This window comes from Dipodomys merriami, unplaced genomic scaffold (genome assembly GCF_024711535.1).
Source record: "Dipodomys merriami isolate MVZ:Mamm:240054 unplaced genomic scaffold, mDipMer1.0.p SCAF_1, whole genome shotgun sequence".
NCBI classification, from domain to species: Eukaryota; Metazoa; Chordata; class Mammalia; order Rodentia; family Heteromyidae; genus Dipodomys; species Dipodomys merriami.
The window spans coordinates 34,701,943-34,727,518 of record NW_027202270.1 but is presented as its reverse complement, the minus strand read 5'-3'; the positions used below and the strand labels follow the sequence as shown (position 1 = coordinate 34,727,518).

Below are 25,576 nucleotides of genomic sequence, written 5' to 3'. Positions count from 1 at the left end.
AGTGGAAAAAGCCAAGTGAGGCTCTGATTTCAAGCTCCAGTATTGATAGGCACATTCACAGAGAAGCAAGTGTTGATTTTTCCTAAGCCAGTGCAATGTAAACAAAAACAACTGTTGAAGACTAATATTGTGAATAGATGTTTACTTTTGTGTTTCTAGGAATAATATTGGTTTTTTTTTGGGGGGGGGGTCCAGTTGTGGGGCCTGAACTCTGGGCCTGGGCGCTGTCCCTCAGCTCAAGGCTAGCGCTCTACCACTTGAGCCACAGCGCCACTTCTGGCTTTTTTCTTTTTGCTTATGTGGTGCTGAGGAATCGAACCCAGGGCCTCATGCATGCAAGGCAAGTGCTCTTCCACTGAGCCACCTTCCCAGCCCTAATATTGGGTTTTTAATTGTAACTTTTTTTTAAAATAAGAATTTTGGTTAAATTCTCAAACTTATGCTAGATTGCTATATCTTTATGATAGATTTAACTTTATGGTTTCATTGATTTAGGATCTGAACCAATGATGCTGGGTTCACCTACATCTCCAAAGCCAGGAGTTAATGCCCAGTTCTTACCTGGATTTTTAATGGGGGATTTGCCCGCTCCAGTGACTCCACAACCTCGAACAATAAGTGGACCTTCAGTTGGAGTTATGGAAATGAGATCACCTTTACTTGCAGGTAAGTGAATTGCTTAGAGTAGTTTTATTACAGTGTATCAATGCATGTGTAGCCCATATTTATTGTAGGGCTTTTTTTGATTTTTTTTTAGCAAAATTACACTTTAAGAAGTAACTTTCATGTTTTACTTATGTGTAGTAAGAGCTGTTGAAATGGAAGAATTCTGTGAACCTAATACTCTTTTTTTTTTTTTGGTTGGCCCTGGGGCTTGAACTCTGGGCCTGGGCGCTGTCCCTTAGCTCTTCAGCTTAAGGCGGGCCCTCTACCACTTGAGCCACAGTGCCATTTCCGGTTTTCTGGTGGCTAATTGAGATTAGAGTCTCAAGTCATAGACTTGCTTGCCCAGACTGGCTTTGAATTTTACCCTCCTGAGTAGCTAGGATTATAGGCGTGAGCTACTGGTGCCTGGCTTCTTCTTTCTTTAGTTGCTTTTTAAAATACTACTTGGTATAAAGTGGTTTATTACCTTTTTTATTAGCATTGATGAGACAGGCTTTTGTCATATTATATTTGAAATTAATTCATTTTAAAGCATTATATTCAGGACAGATGTTAAAATATCAGAGGTATTATTTTATTGTGGCTTCCATATATTGTTTGTGAGACAGGCTTTATGTTATTTTATAGATTATCTCATGAAAAATACCAATTTTAAAGGGTAGGTGTAAATAGTATCTCTACTTTTCAAAGGGTAGTATCTACTTTCCAAAAGAGAAATATGAGGTTAAATGTATTAAGCAGTTGGCTATGTTCATTTCAGTTGAAGTGGACATAGAAGCCTATATCCATTTTATTCTATAGCCTTTGCTCTAATTAGCTTATGCTGTACTCCAGTCTCTCATCATCTTAAAGAAGGCTGGGCTGCTTCATTATGCAACTTTGTTGGCTCTCTGACTTACAAAAGCATTGTTACGTCACAAAAGTTGATTATTCTATGCATCTTTATTCCTACCTAAATATGCTACTCTGAGAAATATAAATGAAATCTGCTTAATTTTGACAGACAAATTCCACACTTAGAGATAATTCAGGAATACATGGAATGAAGTATTTTTCAGGCGAGGGTGTTTCTGGGACTTGCATTCCTCCTAGCTTGGGCATTGTCCTTAAGCTTCTATGCTCAAGCCTAGGCCACTACACTACCCTTTGAGGCACACCTTCACATCCTGAAGTTGTACTTTCAGATGAGAAACGAACTCATATTTTCTTTTTTTTATTTTGAGATAGTGTCTTTCTTTGTTCTTCACACTTTAACCCATAGGTTCATTATCTTCCCACCTCAACCTCTTTTAAGTGGGCATGTTTCTGCTTCTGAAATTATTTTTGTTGTTGTTCCAGTGCTAGGGCCTGGGCACCAACCCTCAACATTTTTGTTCAAGGCTAGCTAGCTCTTTGCCATTTGAGCCACAACTTGTACTTCTGGCTTTTTGGTGATTAGTTGGATATAAGTTCCATGGACATTTTTGCCTACATTGGCTTTGAATCAGGATCCTTAGATCTCACCCTCCTAAGTAGCCACAAATTACATTTTTTTCCACTGAAGTGTTAAGCACTTAGTAAAGAAAGCAAAAGTTACAAAGTTATGTGTGTGTGTGTGTGTGTGTGTGTGTGTGTGTGTGTGTGTGAGTGTGAGTGTGCGTGTGAAAGAGAAAGAGAATATGCGTGCCACGTAGGTGATCTGGGGGAGACAGGGACTGTCTCTGAGCTCTTTTGATTTAGGCTAGCGCATTACCACTTGAGTCACAGATTCCCTTTGAGAATTTTGTGGTTAATTGGAGATAAGAGTCTCAAGGACATTTCTTGCTTTGGCTGACTTTGAACTGAAATCCTCAGATCTCAGCCTCTTGAACAGTTAGGATTACAGGTACAAGCCATTGGTGCCCAGCAAATCTGAGTTTTAAAAGTTGTAATTTTTATTTACTACTTAACTCAGAAACCTTTTCTTCAAACTACAATCTATGACTCAGCAACAGTGGCATTACGTGGAAGCTTTTTAGCACTTTGTAATTTTAGCCTCCACCCCATACCTTTTGAATCATAATATGAATTTCAACAAGATTCTAATGTTATCTTTCAGGCATATTACAGTATTAAAGTTTGAATAACCCTAGGGGATGAGGGCTATTCTCTGTTTTGTCAATATTTCAAAAACACAAGTTAAAAAAAATAGAAGATAAAAAGATTGTTCTATCACTGGATTGTGGTTTTTTTTTTTTTTTTTGGTATTTTGTAGGTGGATCACCACCACAACCAGTTGTACCAGCTCATAAAGATAAAAGTGGAGCTCCACCTGTTAGAAGTATATATGATGAAATTTCTAGCCCAGGACTTGGATCAACACCTTTAAATTCAAGAAGACAGGTAATGTTCATATCTTCATGGTCCATGATTAATATTCATGTCCTATGATTTATGGTTAATTGATTTATATTTCTAAGTGGCTACACAGTAGGGGTCAGGAGTTAGCTAAATTGTTTCCTAAAGTCTGTTACAGAACAGCTTTGTTGCACAAAATAAGTATTAAATACAATTTATCATAGACTCTACTTAAATTGTGTTTATTATGAAATATACTTAGAAATATAATAGAACTGTAAGTTATCCTTCATGGCACATGCCTTGTAATCATAGTACTCATAAGGCTAAGGGAGAGTTCAAGGCCAACATGCCCACATAATAGGACTCAGTCTCAGAAAAGATAAAAGAAAGTAGATTTTTTTTCTCATGAAGGTGATTCTGCACATTCCTTCCCTCTCCCAGTGCCAGTACTAGGCTAGAAGTCCCATCCTGTACTCTCACTTGGCTATTGTGCTCAAGGCTAGTGCTCCTACGTGAGCCATACCCTCTTCCACTTTCTAGCTTTTTTTCCTGGTTAATTGGAGATAAAAGTCTTATGGACATTTCTGCCTGGGCTGGCATTGAACTGCATTCCTCAGATCTCAGCCACCTGAGTAGTGAGGATTACAGCTGTGAGCTATTGGCACCCAACTCTTGTCAGTTTTTGGTTGGATAGTGTTGTTGTTGTTGTTGTTGTTTTTGGTTTATAGGATGATTTAAAATTACTTTTGATTTTTTTTCATGTTTATAGGACTAGTAATGGTACATTTTCAGCTTTATAACTTTTTTTTTTTGGGGGGGGTTTAGTCGTGGGGCCTGAACTCTGGGCCTGGGCGCTGTCCCTCAGCTCTTCAGCTCAAGGCTAGCACTCTACCACTTGAGCCACAGCGCCACTTCTGGCTTTTTTCTTTTTGCTTATGTGGTGCTGAGGAATCGAACCCAGGGCCTCATGCTTGCAAGGCAAGCGCTCTACCACTGAGCCACCTTCCCAGCCCCCAGCTTTATAACTTTTTGCTGGTAGTTTAGGGTTATGTAGTTTTTCATTGTCCAGGATGATTTTAATTTGTATTTTATAGTTTATATCTGATTAAAATTGTTACTTTTTTTTTTGTATGTGAATTTGGTGATTTGAAGGATCATTATCTTCATTGTTTTAATTATTGTACATTGAGAACTAGATAGCAACTGGGTTAATTATTTCCTGCAGAATACTTTTTACCCAGTGTACATTTTCTTATTTTAAACAACTATGTTATGAATGGTCTAGCGTATGTCTGGTTAATAATGACTGCTAAATAAACATAAACAACAAAAAAGTAAAAAAAGAAGCCTACCCATGGTACTGTGATTTGATTATAGACAACTATAGTACTAATTCTCTCTCATGAATTTTGGATATTTAGTTATTGATTGAAAAATTGTTTTGATAATTACTGTCTTTATCAGTGGTTAGAACTTTGTAGTTTTACCCTAATGCTTTGTTCTGTTTTAATGTAGACAAACATTTCAGTAATGCAGAGTCCTCTTGTTGGAGTTACAACTACTCCTGGAACAGGTAAACAACGCCTTTAACACCAAAGTCTATTCTCTCCTGATCAAAGATAATTAAGACTTTTGTTGCTAACTACTTATGTACTTAGAAATGAAGACTTTTCTCAAATGTCAATAATTTCCTTTAGGAAATACTTTATACATATGGTGATTATTTTGTGAATTTATAGCTATGATATGGTACCCTATTGAAAATATTAATAGTGTTTTAAAAATTATTAATAGTTGAAGTGTCTCCTGGGTTATTAAAAACTAAGATCAGAAGAGCTGTTGCAAATGACATGAAACAAATACTCATACTGAATAATGAATGAGTGTTGAGAATGATTAATGCATAGGTATAATATAAATGACATTGAAGCAGCCACTATATCTAGTTTTTCTTTTAACATTCATCTTTTTTATCACTATAATCATCTGTAGCACACATTTCTTTTTTTGTTGTTGTTGTTGAAACAAGATAGTGAGCTATGTAGCTCAGGCTGCCCAAGAATTTTATTTTCTAAATAACAACCACAGTCCTGGGATTTGAACTTAGGGTTTGGGTACTGTCTTTCGCTTGTTCACTCAAGACTGGCACTCTACCACTTGAGTCACAATTCCATTTCTGGCTTTTCCGTGATTGGTTGGAGATGAGTCTCATGGAATTTTCTGCCCAGGCTGACTTTGAACCATAATCCTCAGAGCTCAGCCTCCTCAGTAACTAGGATAAGCGGCATGAACCACCGGCATGAACCACCGTGCTTGGCTTGTCTCAAATTCTTTTTTTTTTTTTTTTTTGGGTCAGTCAAGGGGCTTGAATTCTAGGCCTGGTCGCTGTCCCTCAGCTCTTCAACTCAAGGCTAGCGCTCTACCACTTGAGCCACAGTGCTACTTCTGGTTTCCTGGTGGTTTATTGGAGATATAAGTGTCTCAGGGACTGTCCTGCCTGGGCTGGCTTTGAACCATGATCCTCAGATCTTAGCCTCCTGAGTAGCTAGGATTACAGGTTTGAGCCACTGACACCTGGCTTTGGTTTCAAATTCTTGATACTGCTGCCTTTGCCTCCTGAATGCTGAGGTTATATATGTGTGTTAGCACACAACTCTTTATATGTTGATATGCTTATGACCACGTTAATCTTAGCAAATGTTTGAGTACCTACCTAGGAAATAGTGAACAAAATATGAAACTACTGACTTTATAGAGTTTAAATTAGTTTATAGGATTTCCATTTTTTCAACAATGTAAGTAAATTAGGTTAGAAGGTAATATATTCTGGAGGGAAAAATTAAAGCAGAATATGTGTATGTTTATATTTATATATGTATATAGGTATATATAATTAATTTTTTTTGCCAGTCCTGGTGCTTGAACTCAGAGCCCAAGCACTGTCCGTGAACTTCTTTTGCTCAAGGCTAGCATTCTACCATGTGAGCTACGGCGCCACTTTGGTTTTTTTCTGTTTATGTGGTACTGAGGAATCAAACTCAGGGCTTCCTATATGTTAGGAAAGCACTCTACTACTAAGCCACATTCCGAACCCCATAATTAAAAAAAATTTAAGCCAGGATCTTGATGTGTAATTGAGTCCTCAAATTTGTGATCCTCTTACTTTAGCTTCTTGAGTGGGAGGGTTAAATTAGGTATATTAAATTTTCTTTTGTGCCTTAATGTTTCTGAAAACTTATAATGGCTTAAGCAATATAAACATATTACTAAACTGTAAAGATTTAGAAATCAGAAGGTTTAAAATAGGTCTGATTGGGCCAAATTAGGGCATTGGAAGGGCTGTATTAATTTATCTGTTTTTCGCTTTTCTATTTTTAGAGGCTACTCACATTTCTTGGCCCATAGTCTCTTTTGTCTTCAAAGCCAACAACTTAGAGTCTCTCTTAACAGTTCTTTTGTGGTCACATCTCTCTTAAGGATGCCTAAGAGGCTGGCTGAGTGGCTCAAGTGGTTAAAGCATTGCCTAGCAAGTGCAAAAGGCCCTGAGTCCAAACCAAAGCAGTAGGAAATAAAATGAGAGGGGTAGTGGGCACAGATTATTTTATCTGTAGGTCATTGTAATACCTGATAATTGCCTAGAAAAGTTGAAAAACAAGTTGAATGAGGATGTTACTGACAATAGTTTGCTGGTGAGTGATTGGGGTGAAAGGAGGCAAATGTGTTTGGAGATGGTAGTAGACAAAAAAGAAGGCAAAGAAGAAGACAGCAAAACAACATAATAGATGGAATGTAACAGCAAGAAAGTGGATTTACAATAAACCAAATGAACAGTTGCACAAAATAAAATATCCTAAACATTCTAGTTAAAATACAGAGCTTGTGAGAATGTTGGATCTTTAACATTCCAGATCCATTCCAGCTTTCTTCAACATGACTTTTGAGCCCTTACTGGCAATATCCTGGAGGGCTAGATTTGCACTGACAGTTTGTTAAAGGCAATATAATCTAATCTCTGTCTGGTTGTTTCTTGCTCTCTCAATCTCTTTCCTGTTAATAAAAATACCTGTTTTGCACTAAATTATGTAGACCTTTTTTTTTGCTGAGAAAACAAAATACCATGAACCTAGTGGCTCTTGTAGCTTATAATAGAAATTTATTTATCTCACAATTTTTGCGGGTAAGACATTGTTGGAGGTTATTTTTTTTTTTCTCTTGGAGCTGAGGTATCAGCATTGTTTTGTGCTTATTTTTGGAGTCTATAGAGATGAATCCAGATGGAAGTTGGTGGAATTCAGTTCCATGTGGTAGTAGCACTTCAGGTTGTCCTTAGGTTTTAGAGGCTTTTCTCATTCCATGGCTTCATCCTCAGTGGCAGCAATGGCAGATCATGTCTTTTTTTTAATATTTCATATTTCTTTTCTTTTTCTTTTTTTTTCCAGGGCTGAGGACCGAACCCAGGGCCTTGCACATGCCAGGCGGGTGCCCTTCCGCTGGGCTAAACCACCAGCCCCATATTTCATATTTCTTTGACTTGACTTTTTTGCTTTTTGTTGTTAGGGCTTAGTGATTTTCTTGGGTAAAATGATATAATCGAGGACAATTTTTTTTTTTTTTTTTTTTTTGTGGTGTTGAGGATCAAACTTTGGGTCTTAGACCTGCTACATCCCTGGTCCAGATAATTCTTCATTTTAAGATCAGCTGATTAGTAATTTTAATTCCATCTACAAAATTCTTTCAAAGAAATACCTAAATTAGTGTTTAACTGAACTAATGGTCAGTCCTACCCAGCGACAGAATATTGGAGAGATCTTTAGTGTGTGTGTGTGTGTGTGTGTGTGTGCGTGTGTGCGTGTGTGTGTGTGTGTGTGTGCGTGTGTGCGTGTGTGTGTCTGTGTGTCTGTGTGTGTGTGTTCCTGAGGATTGAACTCAGGTCTTGAATGGTGTCCCTGAGCTTTTTTTGCTCAATGCTAGTACTCTTGTCATTTGAGCCATAGTTCCAGTGCCACTTTTGGCTTTTTGGTGCTTAATTGGAGATGAGATTCACAGCCTCCGGCTGGGGTTTACTTCAAACCTCAATCCTTAGCTCTCAGCCTCCCCAATAACTAGGGCCTGAGCCACTGACTGACTAGCTCTCTCTCTCTCTCTCTCCCTTTTTAAAGTTTAAATTAAATATTTTTATTATCTTTCAGTGGTAGTTCAGAAGAGTTACCATTCAACAAATCAGTCTAAATACAATGCATCTTGGTCCATGTCACTTCTTTCATCATTCTCCCTCATCCCTCCCAACCCAGGCCCTTCTCTAGAAGTCTTGTTTATTATATGGAGGTGGCCCTGTATATCTGTGTTCACCCAACCACAAGTTGAAAATACAGTATAAGTATTTACATAGCATTTGTTATATTGCATGAAATACAGATGTGATTTGAGAGGGATATCAGAGGGTATGTAGAGACTAATTGTAAATGCTGTACTATTTTATATAAGGGACTTAGGCATTTTGGTATTCTTGGGTATTCTGGAGCTAGTCTCCCATTGGTTCTGAGGGACTCATGGTCAAATGATAATATGCCTTCTCAACTACATAATTGAGGGTCCTAGTAGAATTGGTTCTAGCCTTAACAACCATAACTTGACCAAACTTTTATAACAGGTAATAGCAATGTTACACACACATACTGATTATTTAGTTTTAAGGTCCCAGGGATGTTCAAGATGCAAAAATGTTCTCCGTTTTTCTTTTTTCGGTCATTCGTGGGGCTTGAACTCTGGGCCTGGGTGCTGTCCCTCAGCTCTTCAGCTCAAGGTGAGCACTCTACCACTTGAGCCACAGTGCCACTTCTGGTGGTTTATTGGAGTTTCATGGACTTTCCTGCCCAGGCTGCTTTTGAACTGCAATCCTCAGATTTTATCCTCTTTAGTAGCTAGGATTACAGGTGTGAGCCACTGGTGTCTTGCACGGTCTCCATTTTCTGTTGCTAACAGTACAATATTGGTAAGCTGTGAAGAAAAAGATTTATTTTGGCTCACTAGTCCAGTGTTGCAGGGCCACATACCCTTTTTGCTAACAGTCCTGAGATACTACTGGGCATCACATGATGAAAGGGTTTATGTGTTTGTCTTCTGGTCTCTCCTCTTACAAAGTCACCAGTATTAAGTTATAGGGCCTTCATATTATCAAGTTTTAATAGCGCCAACAGTTCAGCTTCTATATACTATATAGTTTGTTTCTGCTCTCCTAACGGGTATTAACTCTAATGCGATTGTCAGAAGGAACTTACTATATTCAAATCATAGTAGACAAAATTTTTAAGTGGTATACTTTGTCTCAGTTGACAGAAAAAACAGTTTCTTGTCAAGTGGAAGAGCACATAATTAAAGTTTAATATCTTTCTGTTAAACTATAACTTCTCTGAGGTTTTAAAAATTGAAGTAATGGTTTATGAGCATGAGAACTATGGTAGAAAAAAATATGACTGTCATAAATTGGCCACTGGGAGCCACTGCTGCCTCTTCTTTGAGTTTAAGGAATTTATGTGTAGAAAATTTAACAGGACATAAATGAAAAAGAGCAATTTTAAATAGTTGTGACAGGTGTGAGGACTTACACATGGTCAGTAATAAAGAAGGTACAGAATAAAGGAGTTGACTTGAGAAAATTGAGCAGGAAATCCTAGACTTCAGTTACAAGTATTTTAGTTTCTATATTTAGTGTTAAGTGTTACTTTCTTGTGTAATTTGAAAATTTTATTCTTCTGAGATTGACCACTTAAAAATTTGTGTCGTGGAGTATGAGTGAGAGATTAGCATGATGCATAAATTTCTTGTGTTCAATAAGGTTTGCTTGTTTTTCTTACATACCTGCTATTAAGATCATTTTTAGATTTTTGTTTCTGATCTTAGAAAACCTTGGCCCTATCATAAAATAACTTTGAATTAAAGAATATCAGAAATAGTTGTCATTATGGTTTATATTGTCTCTGTTAAAGAAGATTGGAGCCGGTTGCCGGTGGCTTAACACCTGTAATTTAGCTACTGAGGAGGCTGAGATCTGAAACTACAGTGCAAAGCCAGCCTGTGTAGAAAACTCTGTGAGACTTTTATGTTCAGTAAACCACCAGAAAACCAGAAGTGGCACTGTGGCTCAAGTGGTAGCGCACTCGCCTTGAGCTGAAGATCTTAGGGACAGGGCCCAGACCCTGGGGAACTGATGAAAACATTTCAAGTTAGATTCATTGTTCAGTTCTGGGAAATTTTCCTGGGTTATTCGATATTAATACTTTTCTTGGCTTTCTCCTTACTCTCTTTTTGGAGTTCCTTTTGTTTGTGTGCTGAATCACTTCGGAGATATGTGGTTTTGTTTTTTATCTTGTAAGTCGTTTATGTTTTATTTTTTGAGATTTCCTTGGTAATTTTTCTCTTTTGTATTTTAATTTATATGGCTTTTTTGTTATTCTCTGATTGCATTTAGAAATGCAGCATTTTGTTTTCCCTATTGTGTCTTAACAGTGGGTGAATAGTGGTCAGTTACTGTTTGTTCTTTTGTAGTTTATATTTATTTTAAAATCCCCCCTTTTTGTCATTATTGGTGAAAGAATGTTTATTAATTGAAGTATTAATAAAATACTACTTGAAATCCTTTTTGTAGGTGGATGGCATTCACCGTTGGCTGGTTGAGGGCTAGGGGAGAACTGATGGAGAAAAACTGTTTTTTTTGGGGGGATGATCTTTTTTTCTTTTGTTGTTCATTGTGGCACCTGAACTCTGGGGCCTGGGTGCTGTCCTTCAGCTTTTCAGCTCAATGCTAGCTAGCATTCTACTACTTGAGCCACAGCACCACTTCTGACTTTTTCTGCTTATGTGGTGCTGAGCAATCGAACCCAGGGCCTCATGCATGCAAGGCAAGCATTCTACTACTGAGCTACCTTCCCAGCCCTTTGGGATGATACTGTGTTGCTCAAAGCACCAGCCCTTTCAGACCAAACCTTTTTTGGAGTGACTCATTTCTGCTTTGTTAGCATAAATGTATCAGACTCAGTCTCAGGAGTTGACTATAAATAACACAAGTAGTCCTATTGCTGGAAAAATCCTTAGAGTTTAGACGTTAGTTACCAGGAATTTGATGGAGGTCAGATCTTACAATGGATTGAGAACAAATTCTTTAGGCTATGATACTGTGTTTCATGGTAAGAATCTGTTCTAACATAAGACAGGATTTCTTTTTTCAAAATTGCCATTTGCCTGTTTAAAATTTACTACAATTTTTAATCTTTTTTGTTTTCATTGAGATTAGTTTGAAATAATTGAGTCTGCTTTCTAATTAAAGACATTTTCATAAAGGGTAAGAAGGTCTTTTGCCCTTCACTTTTAATCGGATTTTGTGAAGAATGTTTGAATAGTGATTTAACAAGGAAGACAAAAATTACAGTCTAATCTGATGTGGTTTGATAGACACATTTTTATTTACATCTAGTAAAGCATAGCATGTGGGTACCAGAAGTCTGATTTAGAGGAAGTGAAATCAGTGGAGCAATTTGAACATTAACCAGGTGGGGGGCAATTATGCTAAACTTATGTAAATACTTTTAGATTATGTACAAGTAATTATATTTTTAAGATTAGTTGACAAGGCAAAAATTAGATTGCTTATTCATTTGAAACTTAATTTTGATTTGTCTTATTTTTAAAGGTCATAATGGTTGTCTCAATTTGAGCCCTCATTTAATTTCTTGCTGGAAGGTTATTACATGATGTGGCATAACTAAGTTGTATCTTCGTAATGTAATTCAGGTCATACAAAATGAATTGGCTTCAATTTTATGATAAAGTACCTTTTACTATCTTTGGTTTATTAAAGGCATGTGTTTATAGTAAGAACTAAATTTATTTAAGGGATCTTTTATATAAGTATGTGTTTCCCATTGTTTCCAAAAAAGTTGATAAATTAGTTGATAACATTTTTTTTTTTTTAGTCCTATATGGGTCTTGAACTCAGGATCTGGTGCTGTCTCTGAGCTCTTTTGCTCAAGGTTAGCACTCTACCACTTTGAGCCACAGAACCATTTCCAGTCTTTTGAGTAGTTAATTGGAGATAAAGAGTCTCAAGGGGACTTTTCTGCCTGGCTGGCTTTGAGCTATGATTCTGAGATTTCAGCCTCCTGAGTAGCTAGGATTATAGGCATGAGCCATGGTGCCCAGCTAATAAACAGATTATTAAAAAAAATTTATCAAAGTGGAATGATTCATTTAAAACCATTTTTGTTTTTTTTTTTTTAAAGTACAAACTCGGGATTGTGTGTGTGTGTATGTGTATGTGTGTATGTCTGTGTGTCTCTGTGTGTCATTCCTGCAGCTTGAACTCAGCTTGGACACTATCTTTGAGCATTTTTGCCCAAGGATAGGACTAGTGGAGCTATAGCTCCACTACTGGCTTTTTGGTAGTTAGAGGTAAGAGTCTCATGGACTTTCTTGTTCCTGCTGACTTTAAACTGTGACCTCAGTCCTGTCCCTAAACACTTTTCTGAAGCAGTCTTACCATTTCAGCCCCAGCTCTTCTTGGTGGTTAATGAGAGGTAAGCGTGTGTGTGTGTGTGTGTGTGTGTGTGTGTGTGTGTGTGTGTGTGTGTGTGTGTGTGTGTGTGTGTGTGTGTGTGTGTGTGTGTGTGTGTGTGTGTGTGTGTGTGTGTGTGTGTGTGTGTGTGTGTGTGTGTGTGTGTGTCCGTCCCCTGGGGCGAGCCTGGGTACTATCCATGAACTTCTTTTATGCAAGGCTAGCACTGTACCACTTGAGCCATAGTGCCATGAACTTCTTTTATGCAAGGCTAGCACTCTACCACTTGAGCCATAGTGCCACTTCTTAAGTTTTCTGTTTTTGTGGTATTGAGGAATCTATTCAGGGCTTTGTGCATGCTAGATAAGCATTTTACCACTAAGCTATATTCCCAACCTGTTTTTTTTTTATCTTTTTTTTGGGTCTGGTCGTGGGCCCTGAACTCTGGGCCTGGGCGCTGTCCCTCAGCTCTTCAGCTCAAGGCTAGCGCCCTACCACTTGAGCCACAGTGCCACTTCCGGCTTTTTTTCTTTTTGCTTATGTGGTGCTGGGGCATGCAAGGCAAGCGCTCTACCACTGAGCCACCTTCCCAGCCCCTGTTTTAATCTTTTAATAACATGTGTTACTATATATCCTTAATACCAAGAATGATGTCTGATGTGCATTAAGTGCTAAAAATTATTACTTGAATGAGCAAACTATTGCTACTATAAAAATGAAAAAGTCTCTGGTTCTCATAAGTGCAGCTTTAGTTGGATAAAACTAGTAAATATATAGCCAGGCATGAAGATATGTGCCTCTAATTCCTTCACTCTAGAGCATAAGCAGGAGGATTGAGAGGCCAGTAGCTATGTAGTATAACTGGGTGAAAACCAAAGAGCCACCAACAAAAACAAAAAATACATGAAGAGTTTGACATTTTATGTTGGACACTTAGAAAATATTGCATAGGACTTTTTTTTTGGTCGGTCATGGAGCTTGAACTCTGGGTTTGAGCGCTGTCCCTGTGCTCTTCAGGTCAAGGTGAGCGCTCTACCTCTTGAGCCACAGTGCCACTTCTGGTTTTCTAGTAGTTTATTGGAGATAATAGTCTCACAGACTTTCCTGCCCGGGGTGGCTTTGAAGTGTTATCCTTAGATCTCAGCCTCCTGAGCTAGGATTACAGGTGTGAGCCACCAGCGCTCGGAAGAAAATATTACATAGTAGTTATTATATTGAAGGATTAGAAATAATAGATTTAGAGGCTGGGAAGGTGGCTCAGTGGTAGAGCGCTTGCCTTGCATGCATGAGGCCCTGGTTCATTCCTCAACACCACATAAGCAGAAAAAGCTGGAAGTGGCACTGTGGCTCAAGTGGTAGAGGACTAGCCCTGAGCAGAAGAGCTCAGAAGAGGGACAGCACCCAGGTCCCGAGTTCAGGCCCCACGACCAACCATAAAAACAACAACAACAAAAAGAACCATAGATTTAGAAACTCTAAATAGAAGTGACCTAAAGAAGAACAATATTCACATTTTAGAGGGTAAGGTAGGTATTGTTGATCTTTTTCTGTGGGTAATGTTTATTCCTGCCTCAGCTTGCCTTTTGCTGGGAGTCAAGCATGAGCCACCATGCTATGCTCTGAGCACCTTCTTAAATACATTTTAAAGCAGAGGTACTGTGATAAAAGTGATAGGATTTTGGATGATCAGTCCAAAAAGAGGTTCTTGAGATTGACAGATTAACCTTGTTGAAAGGCTCAGCCAGAAATTAAAAACAGAACATTTGAAAAATTTATAATGTGTAATAAAACATAAACTATGCCCAATTATTCATGACTTTTTCTCATTGTGTTAGTTTGAAATTATCCTTTGATTACAACTATTTATATTTTGAACTGTTTATATAATTGCTTATTTTCTTTTGAGACTAAGATGTTTGCTTTAAAAGAAACCAAACTTGTTTATGTTCATAACTAACTTAACCAAGTATCTCAATATAGGGCAAAGTGTGTTTAGCCCAGCAAATATTGGTCAGCCACGAAAGACGACACTATCTCCTGCCCAGTTGGATCCTTTTTATACACAAGGAGATTCTCTGACTTCAGAAGATCACCTTGATGACACTTGGGTGACTGTGTTTGGGTAAGGTTTTTTTTTATTGTTTTGTAAAGGTCATGTGCAGTTACATAAGTTACCATAAACCACAGTTATATAAGTCAGGTAGAGAGTACATTTCTTTTTGCAAATATCACCCCTTCCCTTGCACTGGGTAAGGTTTTTGGACCTTTAACAATCTCTCTCTTTGCAACTTTTGTTAAAATTATTAAACAATACAGAATAGTTGAAAGACTTGGACAGAAAACACATACATCATTACCTAGATTATTTAATTGCTAACAGTTTGCTGAATGGTATCCATCTACTTTTTTAAACAAATTGAATTATTGCTAAGTAGTTGTACAACAGGGTTATAATTATAATTTCATAAGTAAAGTTCTGAGTATAATGCTTCTTGGGTGATACCATTCCTTCCTTTGTTTGCCCCTTTTTGCCCCTCAAATTCATCTATCATTTTTATGGTGTATTTTATAGTAAATTGTAGACAACTATGCATATTATCCTGATCTTTTTTTAAAATTTTGTCGGTCGTGGGGCCTGAACTCTGGCCTGGGTACTGTTCCTAAGCTCTTCAGCTCAAGGCGAGCACTCTACCACTTGAGCCGCAGCGCCACTTCTGTCTTTTTCTGTTTTTGTGGTGCTGAGGAATTGAACCCAGGGCCTCATGCATGCAAGGCAAGCACTCTACCACTGAGCCACCTTCCCAGCCCTACCCAGCCCAATACATACAGACATAAATAATTTAAATTTTTTATTATTTTTTGTGCCATTTCTGGGGCTTGAACTGTTTTGCTCAAGGCTAGTCCTCTACCACTTGAACCACAGCTCTACTTCCAGCTTTTTGGTGATTAATTGGAAATAAGAGTCTTACAGACTATCCTGCTATCCTGTTCAGGCTGGCTTTGAACTGTGATTCTCACATGTCAGTCTTCTGAGTTGTTAGGATTCCAGATGTTATCCATAGGCACTTGGCTTAAAAAAAAAATCTATTTATCTATTTATCTATAGATAAATAGATAGATATATAAAAATATGTATCTATTTATCTATCTATCTATCTATAGATAAATAGATAGATATATAATTTTTTTTTTTTTTGCCAGTCATGGGCTTGAACTCGGCCTGGGCACTGTCCCGGAGTTTCTTTTGCTGAAGGCTAGTACTCCACCACTTGAGCCACAGTGCCACTTCTAGCTTTTGCTGTTTATTTGGTACTGAGGAATAGAACCCAGGGCTTCATGTGTGCTAGGCACATTACCATTAAGCCACATTCCCATTCCTAAAATTTTTTTTTTTAAAGATCATTTAATAAGTTTGCTTCCTCCCGTAACACTTTTCCTTAGGGAGCCACTTTCCAGTGGCTGTGCCTCTGTTTCTGTGGTACATAGTGTTAACTTTCATTAACATGGTGTGTATACTATGCTATATAGAATTTCTACATTTTAGTATTGAAGATTAGAAGTAGAAAGTGACTATCCTAATGCATTTTTTTCTTTTTTTGGTTGGTTTTGGGGCTTGAACTTAGGACCTGAGCGCTGTCCCTGAGCCTCTTTGTGCTCAAGGCTAGTGCTCTACCACTTGAACCACAGTGCCACTTCTGGGTTTTGAGTGGTTAATTGGAGATAAGAGCCTCACAGGGACTTTTCTGCCTGGGCAGGTATGAACCGTGATCATCAGATCTCAGCCTCCTAAGAAGCTAGATTATAGGTATGAGCCACCAGTGCTCAGCTTGAACTCAGGGACTGGGCACTGTCCCTGAGCTTCTCAGGGCTAGCACTCTGACACTTGAGCCACAGCACCACTTCTGGCTTTTTCTGTGTATGTGGTACTGAGGAATCAAATCCAGTACTTTCTTTATGCATGCTAGGCAAGCACTCTACCACTAAGCCACATGCCAGTCATAAGAGTCACTTTTTTTTTTTTGGTTGGTCGATAAGAGTCACTTTTTTTGGGGGGGGGGTCGGTCGTGGGCCTTGAACTGTGGGCCTTTGAGCTGTCCCTCAGTTCTTTAGCTCAAGGCTAGCGCCCTACCACTTGAGCTACAGTGCCACTTCTGGCTTTTTCTGCTTGTGTGGTGCTGAGGAATCGAACCCAGGGCCTCATGCATGCAAGGCAAGCACTCCACCACTGAACCACCTTCCCAGCTTCTCAGTGATCTTTTAAAAAAAAAAATATATTTTTTGTCGGTCGTGGGGCTTGAACTCTGGGCTTGGGTGCTGTCCCTTAGCTCTTCAGCTCAGGGCAAACGCTCTACCGCTTGAGCCACAGCACCACTTCCGGTTTTCTAGTGGTTTATTGGAGATAAGAGTCTCATGGACTTTCCTGCCCGGGCTGGCTTTGAACCTTGATCCTCAGATCTCTGCCTCCTGAGTAGCTAGGATTACAGGCATTAGCCACCAGTGCCCAGCTAAAAGTATTGAAATATTTCTTCCTACTTAAAGTAGACCTTGGGCCCTAGAATTATGTTTTAGTTTTTTAAGTACTACCTTATTTGAAATGTATTTTTCTTTTTCATTTTTGTACTTTGAGGTACCCTCATTTTATGTATTTGTAGGGGTGAGATTTCTCATATCCAGAGAGATATAAGTAAATTAAAATTAAAATTCTAATTTTGATTTCGGTGAATATTTCACTAACATAGATTTTAATATGCTTAGTTTTCATTTATCTTTAGCAGCTCTCTTTTGGGAGGTTCTAGTTGAAGGTACAGATTAATTTATATTAGTAGTTTAAAAAACTTCCAGCTGAGGGCTGGGAAGTTGGCTCAGTGGTAGAGCGCTTGTCTTGCATGCATGAGGCCCTGGGTTCGATTCCTCAGCACCACATAAGCAGATTAAAAAAAAAAGTGGCGCTGTGGCTCAAGTGGTAGAGTGCCAGCCTTGAGCTGAAGAGCTGAGGGACAGTGCCCAAGCCCAGAGTTCAGGCCCCAGGACTGGACCAAAAAAACCCCCAAAAAACAAAAAAAACTTCCAGCTGAGTGCTGGTGTTTCACACCTTTAATCCTAGTTACTCAGGAGGCTGAGAGCTAAGGATCATAATTTGAAGCCAGCCTGCACAGGAATGTCCATAAGACTCTTATCTCCAATTAACTACCAGAAAATTGGAAGTGGAGCTGTAGCTCAAGTGGTAGGGTGCTAGTCTTGAGTGAAAGAGCTCAAGAACAGTGCTCAGGCTCTGAGTTCAAGGCCCATGACTGACAAAAGTAAATAAAAAACTTCCAGATAGTTGCTTACAGATAGCTATCACTATTTAAAAAAAAAAAAAAAAAAAAAAAGCTGGGGGCTGGAAAGGTGGCTTAGTGGTAGAGTGCTTGCCTAGCATGCATGAAGCCCTGGGTTCAATTCTCAGTACCACATAAACAGAAAAGGCTGGAAGTAGTGCTGTGGCTCAAGTGGTAGAGTGCTAGCCTTGAGTAAAAGAAGCTCAGGGACAGTGCCCAGGCCCTGAGTTCAAGCCTAGGACTGGCAAAAAAAAAAAAAAAAAGCCGAGCGCTGGTGGCTCATGCTTATAATCCTAGTTACTCAGGAGGCTAAGATCTCAGAGACCCTTATCTCCAATTAACCACCAGAAACCCAGAAGTGCCACTATGGCTCAAGTGATAGAGCGATCACCTTGAGCTGAAGAGCTGAGGGACAGTGCCCTGACCCAGAGTTCAAGCCCCATGATTGACAAAAAGAAAAAAAAAAAAAGCTGGGCACCAGTAGCTCACACCTGTGATCCTGGCTACTCAGAAGGCTGAGATTTGAGGATTGCAGTTTGAAGCCAGCCCAGGCAGAAAAGTCCCCCTGAGATTCTATTTCCAGTTAACCACTCAAAAACTGGTGCTGTGACTCAAGTGGTAGTGTGCTTGACTTGAGCACAAGGAGGCTTAGGGATAGCACCCGGGCCCATACCCAACAACAACAACAAAAAAATTAAAAAACAAAAACCAAAAAACTTTATTGTTTAAATTTAGGAAAATGATACTATTTTATTGTAAAATATTCAAAACATATTTAACTTAAACTTTTCATATAACATGGCTACTAAAAGTTTGATTGCAATTCTTTAAAAGGATTCTAGTACCATTGTTAATTGGTGCTGAGTTTTATTTTTGCTTGAAGGTTAAATTTCAGAAAATTTACATAGTGCTTCATGTAGAATTAAGAATGGAATGCTATTATAATTTAAATTATTTTACCTTCTAAAAATCATCATAAACCTAAAGAGTGCTTATAAGCACACCTACTATAAAACACATATACAGAAATACAACTTTATAATTGTTTATGAAAAGCTGAGATAATGGCAATGAGAGTGGGAATTTTGAAGATTTTAGAGAGAAAATTACTGAGTCAAAACTAATTCTAAGGTCTGTCTTTGAATGACTGGTATTTCATAGTTAGCCTAGATAGGAGAAAACAGCGTGAATTAGGGTTTTCCTATTATTAATCTTCTAAACTAGAAGTTTGGGTAGCAATTTATCTAGATGTACTTAAAATAATGTGGTTTTCTATTGATAAAGGAAGTTGCTTGCTTAAACTGGATAACTTCTTATTTTCAGGTTTCCACAAGCATCTGCATCTTATATATTGCTACAATTTGCACAATATGGAAATATCTTAAAACATGTGGTAAGGGGTACTTTTTTTTAATTCAAGATTTTGGCTGAGAAAAGAGAAGCTGTGAATTGAAGGAAACTACTTCTGAACTTTGTGTATGCTTTTCTAAATAAAATTTTTCTTTTTCCTTTTTTTTTTTTTTTTTTTTTTAAGTTTTGAAAGAATGGGGCTGGGTGTTTGACTGAAGTGGTAGAATGCTTGCCTAGCAAGGGGGCAGGTTCCTGAGTTCAGAACTAGTGCTCTCTCCATGAAGTTTTGAATCTGCCTGCCTGCCTGTCTGTCTGTCTGTGTATGTATCTGTGTATCTGTCTTTGCCTGCCTGCCTGCCTGCCTGCCTGCCTGCCTGCCTGCCTGCCTACCTACCTACCTACCTACCTACCTACCTACCTACCTACCTACCTACTTACTTACTTACTTTTTTTGTTGTGGGGAGGTAGCAGTCCTAGGACTTGAACTCAGGGCCTGTTCACAGTCTCTGAGCTTTTCTGCTCACTATTTGAGCTACTGCTGCTCATCCAGCTTTTTGGTAGTTAATTGTAGCTAAGAATCTTAATGGCCTTTTCTACCATGGCTGGCTTTGAACACTGATCCTCAGATCTCAGCCTCCTTGGTAGTTAGGATTACAGATGTTATTTATTGTCCAGAAGGCTCAGAACTGCATAGTGCTTGGGAGTTTCAGCATCTATTCCTCCATTGTTCAGTGTCTTTAAAAGATAGATTACTAAAAATAGATGAATTATTATTACTATTATGATTATTATTATTGCTGGTCTTGGGGCTTGAACTTAGAGCCTAGGTCTCTGAGCTTTTTGCCTAAGGCTAGTGCTCTAACTACTTGAGCAATACCTCCACTTCTGGGGGTTTGCTGGTTAATTGGAGATAAGATTCTCAAAGACTCTTGCTCTGGCTGGTTTCAACAGATCTCAGATTGCTGAATAGGTAGGAGAACAGGAGCAAGCCACTGATATCCAGTAAACTATACTATTTTCTAATATGAACTAGCTTTTGGGGAATAAAATAAGAGAAGTTTCATGGTATTACTGCTTTTTCTCTAATTGGGTATTTTAAAAAATCATTTATATCTTGCCCAAGTTGTCCCCTTCCCCTCCCACCCCCCATCAGTATGAACTTAACTCCTATACCAAATTGTATTGAATACAGTTTCTTAAAAATTTCATATCAGGTGTCAATTTGGCTTTTTTTTTTTTTTTTACAGGAAACAAGCTTTTTGAGAATTACTTTTAGAGTATATTAGCCATCTACTTTTTGTTTTAGAGAATTGGAGCTAGGTAGAGATTATTAAAACTTCCATTGGATTTTTGTTGAATTATAATATACAATGTTTTTAGAGAGCATGAAACAAAAGTCAAAGTATGAATTTATTCTCACATTTCTATTTTCTGATAAAATTCATTAGTACAAATTTTACATATTTTATGTCTTAAGAGAAGACTCTATTCTTTGCAGATGTCCAACACAGGAAACTGGATGCATATTCGTTACCAGTCTAAACTGCAGGCCCGGAAAGCTTTAAGCAAAGATGGGAGGATATTTGGAGAGTCCATCATGATTGGTGTAAAACCATGCATCGATAAAGTAAGTTTTTGGTGATAAGATATCATGGCAGTATGCCACCTGCCTTCCCCATATCTCTTTTGCTTAGCTTATAAAAAATGTTATTTAAAGCTGGGTGCTAGTGGCTGCTCATGCCTGTAATCCTAGCTACTTGAGATGCTGAGATCTGAGGATGAGGCTCAAAGTCAGCCTAGGCAGGAAAGTCTGTGAGACTGTTATCTTCATTTACCCACCAGAAAACCAGAAGTGGCACTGTGGCTCCAAGTGGTAGAGCATTAGCCTTGAGCAAAAAGAGCTTAGAGACAGCGCCCAGGCTGGAGATCAAGTCCCATGACTGACAGGAAAAAGTAAGCCAAAAATATTTAACTTTAAGATTTTAGAGATAATACATCCAAATCCCTTCATGTCACATAAAGAAGTCAAGAGAACAAAAATAGCTTGTCCAATATTGAAGTGAGATCTAGACTTTAGATATCTTAACTACTAACCCATTTTGTACTGTACAAAGCAACATCAAATGTTGTTGAGAACTTCAAAGGAATGTTGCTGTTTCATAATGAATTGATAGCATTAAATAATGTGTGTATACTGTGTATATACTGTATATGCAAACTTATACTACCATGTGTTTATTGCTTGGCACATACATGTTAACCAGCAAAACAGACTTGGTTTCTGTACTTAAAATTTGTTGTAGCCATGTGATTATATAATTGTGCTATAATATATTACCAGAGAAGAGAGGACTTTTGGAGCTTTAGACTTTGATTCTCTTTTCCAATACATATTCTCCAAGAATTTGTAATTTTGTCTTTGCTGACTTGCTTTAGAGGATTCTTAATTCTGGGCCTGGGCGCTGTCCCTCAGCTCTTCAGCTCAAGGCTAGCACGCTACCACTTGAGCCACAGTGCCACTTCTGGCTTTTGTTTTTCCTTTTTGCTTATGTGGCGCTGAGGAATCGAACTCAGTGCCTAATGCATGCAAGGCAAGCGCTCTACCACTGAGTACATTCCCAGCCCGAGGATTCTTAATTCTTGTGGCTTATAAAGTTACATTGATGGGAAGGGGAAACAAAAGAGGAGGCTACAATGCTTGATAAGAAATGTACTCATTATCTTGCCCATGTAATTGTAACTCCTCTGCACAGTATTTTCACAATAAAAAAAAAATAAAGTTACATTGAATTTTTTTCCCTTGATGCCAGTATTGGGGCTTGAATCAGGGTTTGGGTGCAGTCCCTGAGCTTTTGTGTTGCAGGCTAGCAGTGTACTACTTGAGTCACAGCTCTATTTCTGGCTTTAATGGTGATTAATTGGAGATAAGAGTCTTATGGACTTACCTGTCTGAGCTGTCTTTGAACCACAATCCTCAGATCTCAGCCTCCCGAATAACTAGGATTATAGGTAAGATACTAGCTCCAGGCATATTAAAGTCTTTGAAGTGATTAAATTGAGATCTCTTGCTCAAATCCTGATCTTAAATGCTATGAATCGTATTGTATTCTCAAACCTAAAATTGTTGGAAGGGTTAATTAGAATCCAGGAAAGCATACCTCCTTTAATACATTTCTTTGGATGTTTATGCAGTACTGTATATATGTGTATGCTTATAAACAAGGAATTGTTTATTTCTTTAGACTGTCATGGAAAACAGTGAGAGATGTTCTTTGTCATCACCATCTCTGGCCTTTACACCACCAATTAAGACCTTAGGTACACCAGCACAACCCGGAAGTACTCCTAGGATTTCTACCATGAGACCTCTTGCTACAGCATACAAAGCTTCTACTAGTGATTATCAGGTATTTAAGTAGAATTGGATAAAAAAAGATCTAATTAAAGGCATTTTGAAAAAGATCCTATTGAATTGGTATAGCTATTATTAAACTTTTCATGCTGGAGTGATTTCCTCATTGAAACCTTTAACTTTTTAAATTTTCTATTTTAAAGTTGGATCTTGGCTAGTTTGAAAGTTGTCTTGTTTTATTTTTGTTTTTTCCTTTGGGCTGGGGATGTAGTTTCGTGGTTGAGTACTTTCCTCACATGCTCAATGTTGGAAAACAAAATTTAAAAAAATTGCCATTTCTTCAGACATTCTGATGTCTTTGAACTTTTCTGAGTTGTATTTGTATACAAAACAAAATGTCTCCTGTACACATTGTTAGAATGAGAAAATATTATAACCCTGTTAAATCAGTGATAAAAGTGATGATGTCACAATTTATAAAACCTTAGGATTGAGCACATTTAGGTATCAAAAGAAGACTTTGGCCTACTATTATTCAGAGTTAAAAGTTTTCATGTCATACATTTTTAAGGAAGTTCATTATATTTATTGGAAGTGATATAAGAATTTTGACTGTAAATTTTCTATATTGTTGTCCACTAGTAATTAGTCAAAAGTATTTAATTTAGGCAGCCAAAGACATAGGTCTTAGATCACAGTACTTGAACACAAAAATGCTTGTATTCTAGTAGGGCAAGTGGTGACAGTGTGTTTTTGATTCCCCTGAAATAGGAAGATCATTGTAAAATTGTTTCTGTCCCTTAGTTTTTTGTTTTTCAACCTGTATTTAAAACTCTCATTTCTTGATGCTCTTTTTAAAATTTGTTCAGTTTTCTAATTTATTTGTTTTGCTAAAGGAAAGAGTATTAGTATTCTTTAAAAAAAATATTGTAAATCTGATATATAGAGGGTTTACAGTTACATTACCTCCTCTCATTTTCTCCCATTCCCTCTACCACTGACTCTCTGGGGGGAGACCCCAGTTGTAAAGTTCATTTCCAACATAGTATCTATTGAGTATCACTGTTGCATTGGTTCACCTTTTGTCCCATCATTTCTGTGATTCTCTTTCCCTACTTCCCCAATTCAGATAAACTTATAAAGAAAACAAAGGGTACAGAAATTAAAAACAGTGACACAGGGAAGGTGGGGAAGAAAAAAGAAAGAAAAAAAGAAATAACTGCAAATAGTACAATTAAAAAAAAACTTCTTGCTTCTATTTCTTGGAGGTTTTTTTTTTTCTTTGCCAGTCTGGATCTTGAACTCAGGGCCTGTGCACTGTCCTTGAGACTCTCTCTGCTCAAGGCTAGCCTTCTATCACTTGTACAACAGGGCTACATCCGGCCTTTTCTGTTTATGTTGTACTGAGGAATTGAACTCAGGGTTTCTTGCATGCTAGGCAGGCACTATACCACTAAGCCACATTCCCAGCCTTGGCATTCATTTTGATAAGCATCATTTTATATGGTTATATTTGAGTTGTTGGTATTCTTAAGAACATAAAGATATTACAAGTCCAAATTATAATCTTCAAAACGTATAAATAATTGTTGGAAATGAATTTTAGTGATTTTAGTATTTCTCTTTTAAATTAGCTATTAATTATAGAAATGACTGTCATAGAAGAAATCATATCTAACAGTTTTTTTTTCCTTTTGTGTGTATTTTATTAGGTTATTTCTGACAGACAAACGCCAAAAAAAGATGAAAGTCTTGTCTCGAAAGCAATGGAGTACATGTTTGGCTGGTAGATAATAAGAGTTAAGAGCTCCGCTATGAAGGAGGAGGTCCTTGCACTAAAACCAGAGTTAGCAAAGTACCGCCAGTTTCCTTTGGTTAGTTGTATAACCATACTTGGCAGTGGTGGGTAGCTATCTCAGATGCTTATTTCTAAAGATTTTTTTTTTTAAGAATACATCCTATTTGTAGCTCGCGCTTTAAAAGATGCTTGAGATACATTTTGAAGAAAACCTAAAAATCACCCTAGATAGGATTTTGTGCTTCATGTGATAGTGCATGCACAAGAAACTCAGCACTGATTATTGTAAACTAAGTAATTGAATTTGGAGAATTATCTCCTCTAGTTTTCATGAGAAGGTGAATTTCATGAAAGCTGCTTGTATTTACCAAGACACAGGATTATAACTAGCAATGTGAATGATGGTCTTTTAATTGAGATAGTATTTAATATTCTAATTACCTTTGTATATGTCCTGTTGTGGCTTATCATCTTTTACTACTATAAAACCCAACCATTCTTTTTTAAAAACCTACTACTAAAGTTTCTTGATAATAAACTTTGTCAATTATGTACTGTATATATTTTGAAGTGGTGATTTATTATTGTTTTATTTGTTCACTGAAGTATAGAAAATATTTTATTAACTTTTGTATACCTATAATCCAGCTTTAATTGCTATTACGTTGTACCATTATTTTTTGTTTATTTATATTTTTAAGTAGTTCAAAGGGGTTTCAATTAAAATGTCCATTTATTGTAAGTGCAGTGTGTCTTGATCTTCCATCATTCCCCTTCCCTCTCCTTTGTGTTTTTGTTTAAAGCACACACGAGATGGATGCAGTTTTAATATAAGTACTTCAGGATATATTAAAAAATAAAAATCATATTTCTGTATGTAATTAAAATGTCCGTATCCCACTTACCAATTAGTAATGGTTACTGTGCAATATTCAGTTCATTAAATGAAATATTTATTATTTATTCAAATCATGATCAAACTTGATTTACACATTATTATTTATCTCTTAACTGTCCTAGTAGTTAGTTCTTTCCCTGGTCCCCATTGTCCAGCATAACACAACCTACTGAAGCTGCCTTGTGAGTTGACTGTAGTCTGAGCTTGCTCACTATTTTTTCTATGTCCTGGAAACTAGATCTAGAGAAGATTAGATTTTGATTTAATTTTTTTTGAAATAATAGTTGGTAGCTTCATGCCACACATAGTAAGACAAAAGATGATGTTT

The 25,576-nt window shown here is 37.6% G+C and overlaps 1 protein-coding gene across 2 annotated transcripts in view; it reads left to right on the top strand.

Annotated features, from left to right (window-relative positions):
• Positions 1-25,259, top strand: part of Nup35 (nucleoporin 35) — a 33,132-nt gene extending 7,873 nt beyond the window's left edge. Inside the window, exons 2-9 of one of the 2 annotated variants that reach the window (XM_070019567.1) lie at positions 496-666; positions 2,900-3,027; positions 4,501-4,558; positions 14,513-14,654; positions 19,174-19,243; positions 20,699-20,827; positions 22,443-22,607; positions 24,265-25,259. In XM_070019567.1, coding sequence (XP_069875668.1) covers positions 507-666; positions 2,900-3,027; positions 4,501-4,558; positions 14,513-14,654; positions 19,174-19,243; positions 20,699-20,827; positions 22,443-22,607; positions 24,265-24,342 — 930 coding nt within the window. In that variant the 5' untranslated portion in view covers positions 496-506 and the 3' untranslated portion in view covers positions 24,343-25,259. The remainder of the gene's footprint in view (positions 1-495; positions 667-2,899; positions 3,028-4,500; positions 4,559-14,512; positions 14,655-19,173; positions 19,244-20,698; positions 20,828-22,442; positions 22,608-24,264) is intronic. The other variant, XM_070019563.1, reaches the window with a different exon arrangement.
• Positions 25,260-25,576: the final 317 nt, after the last annotated feature.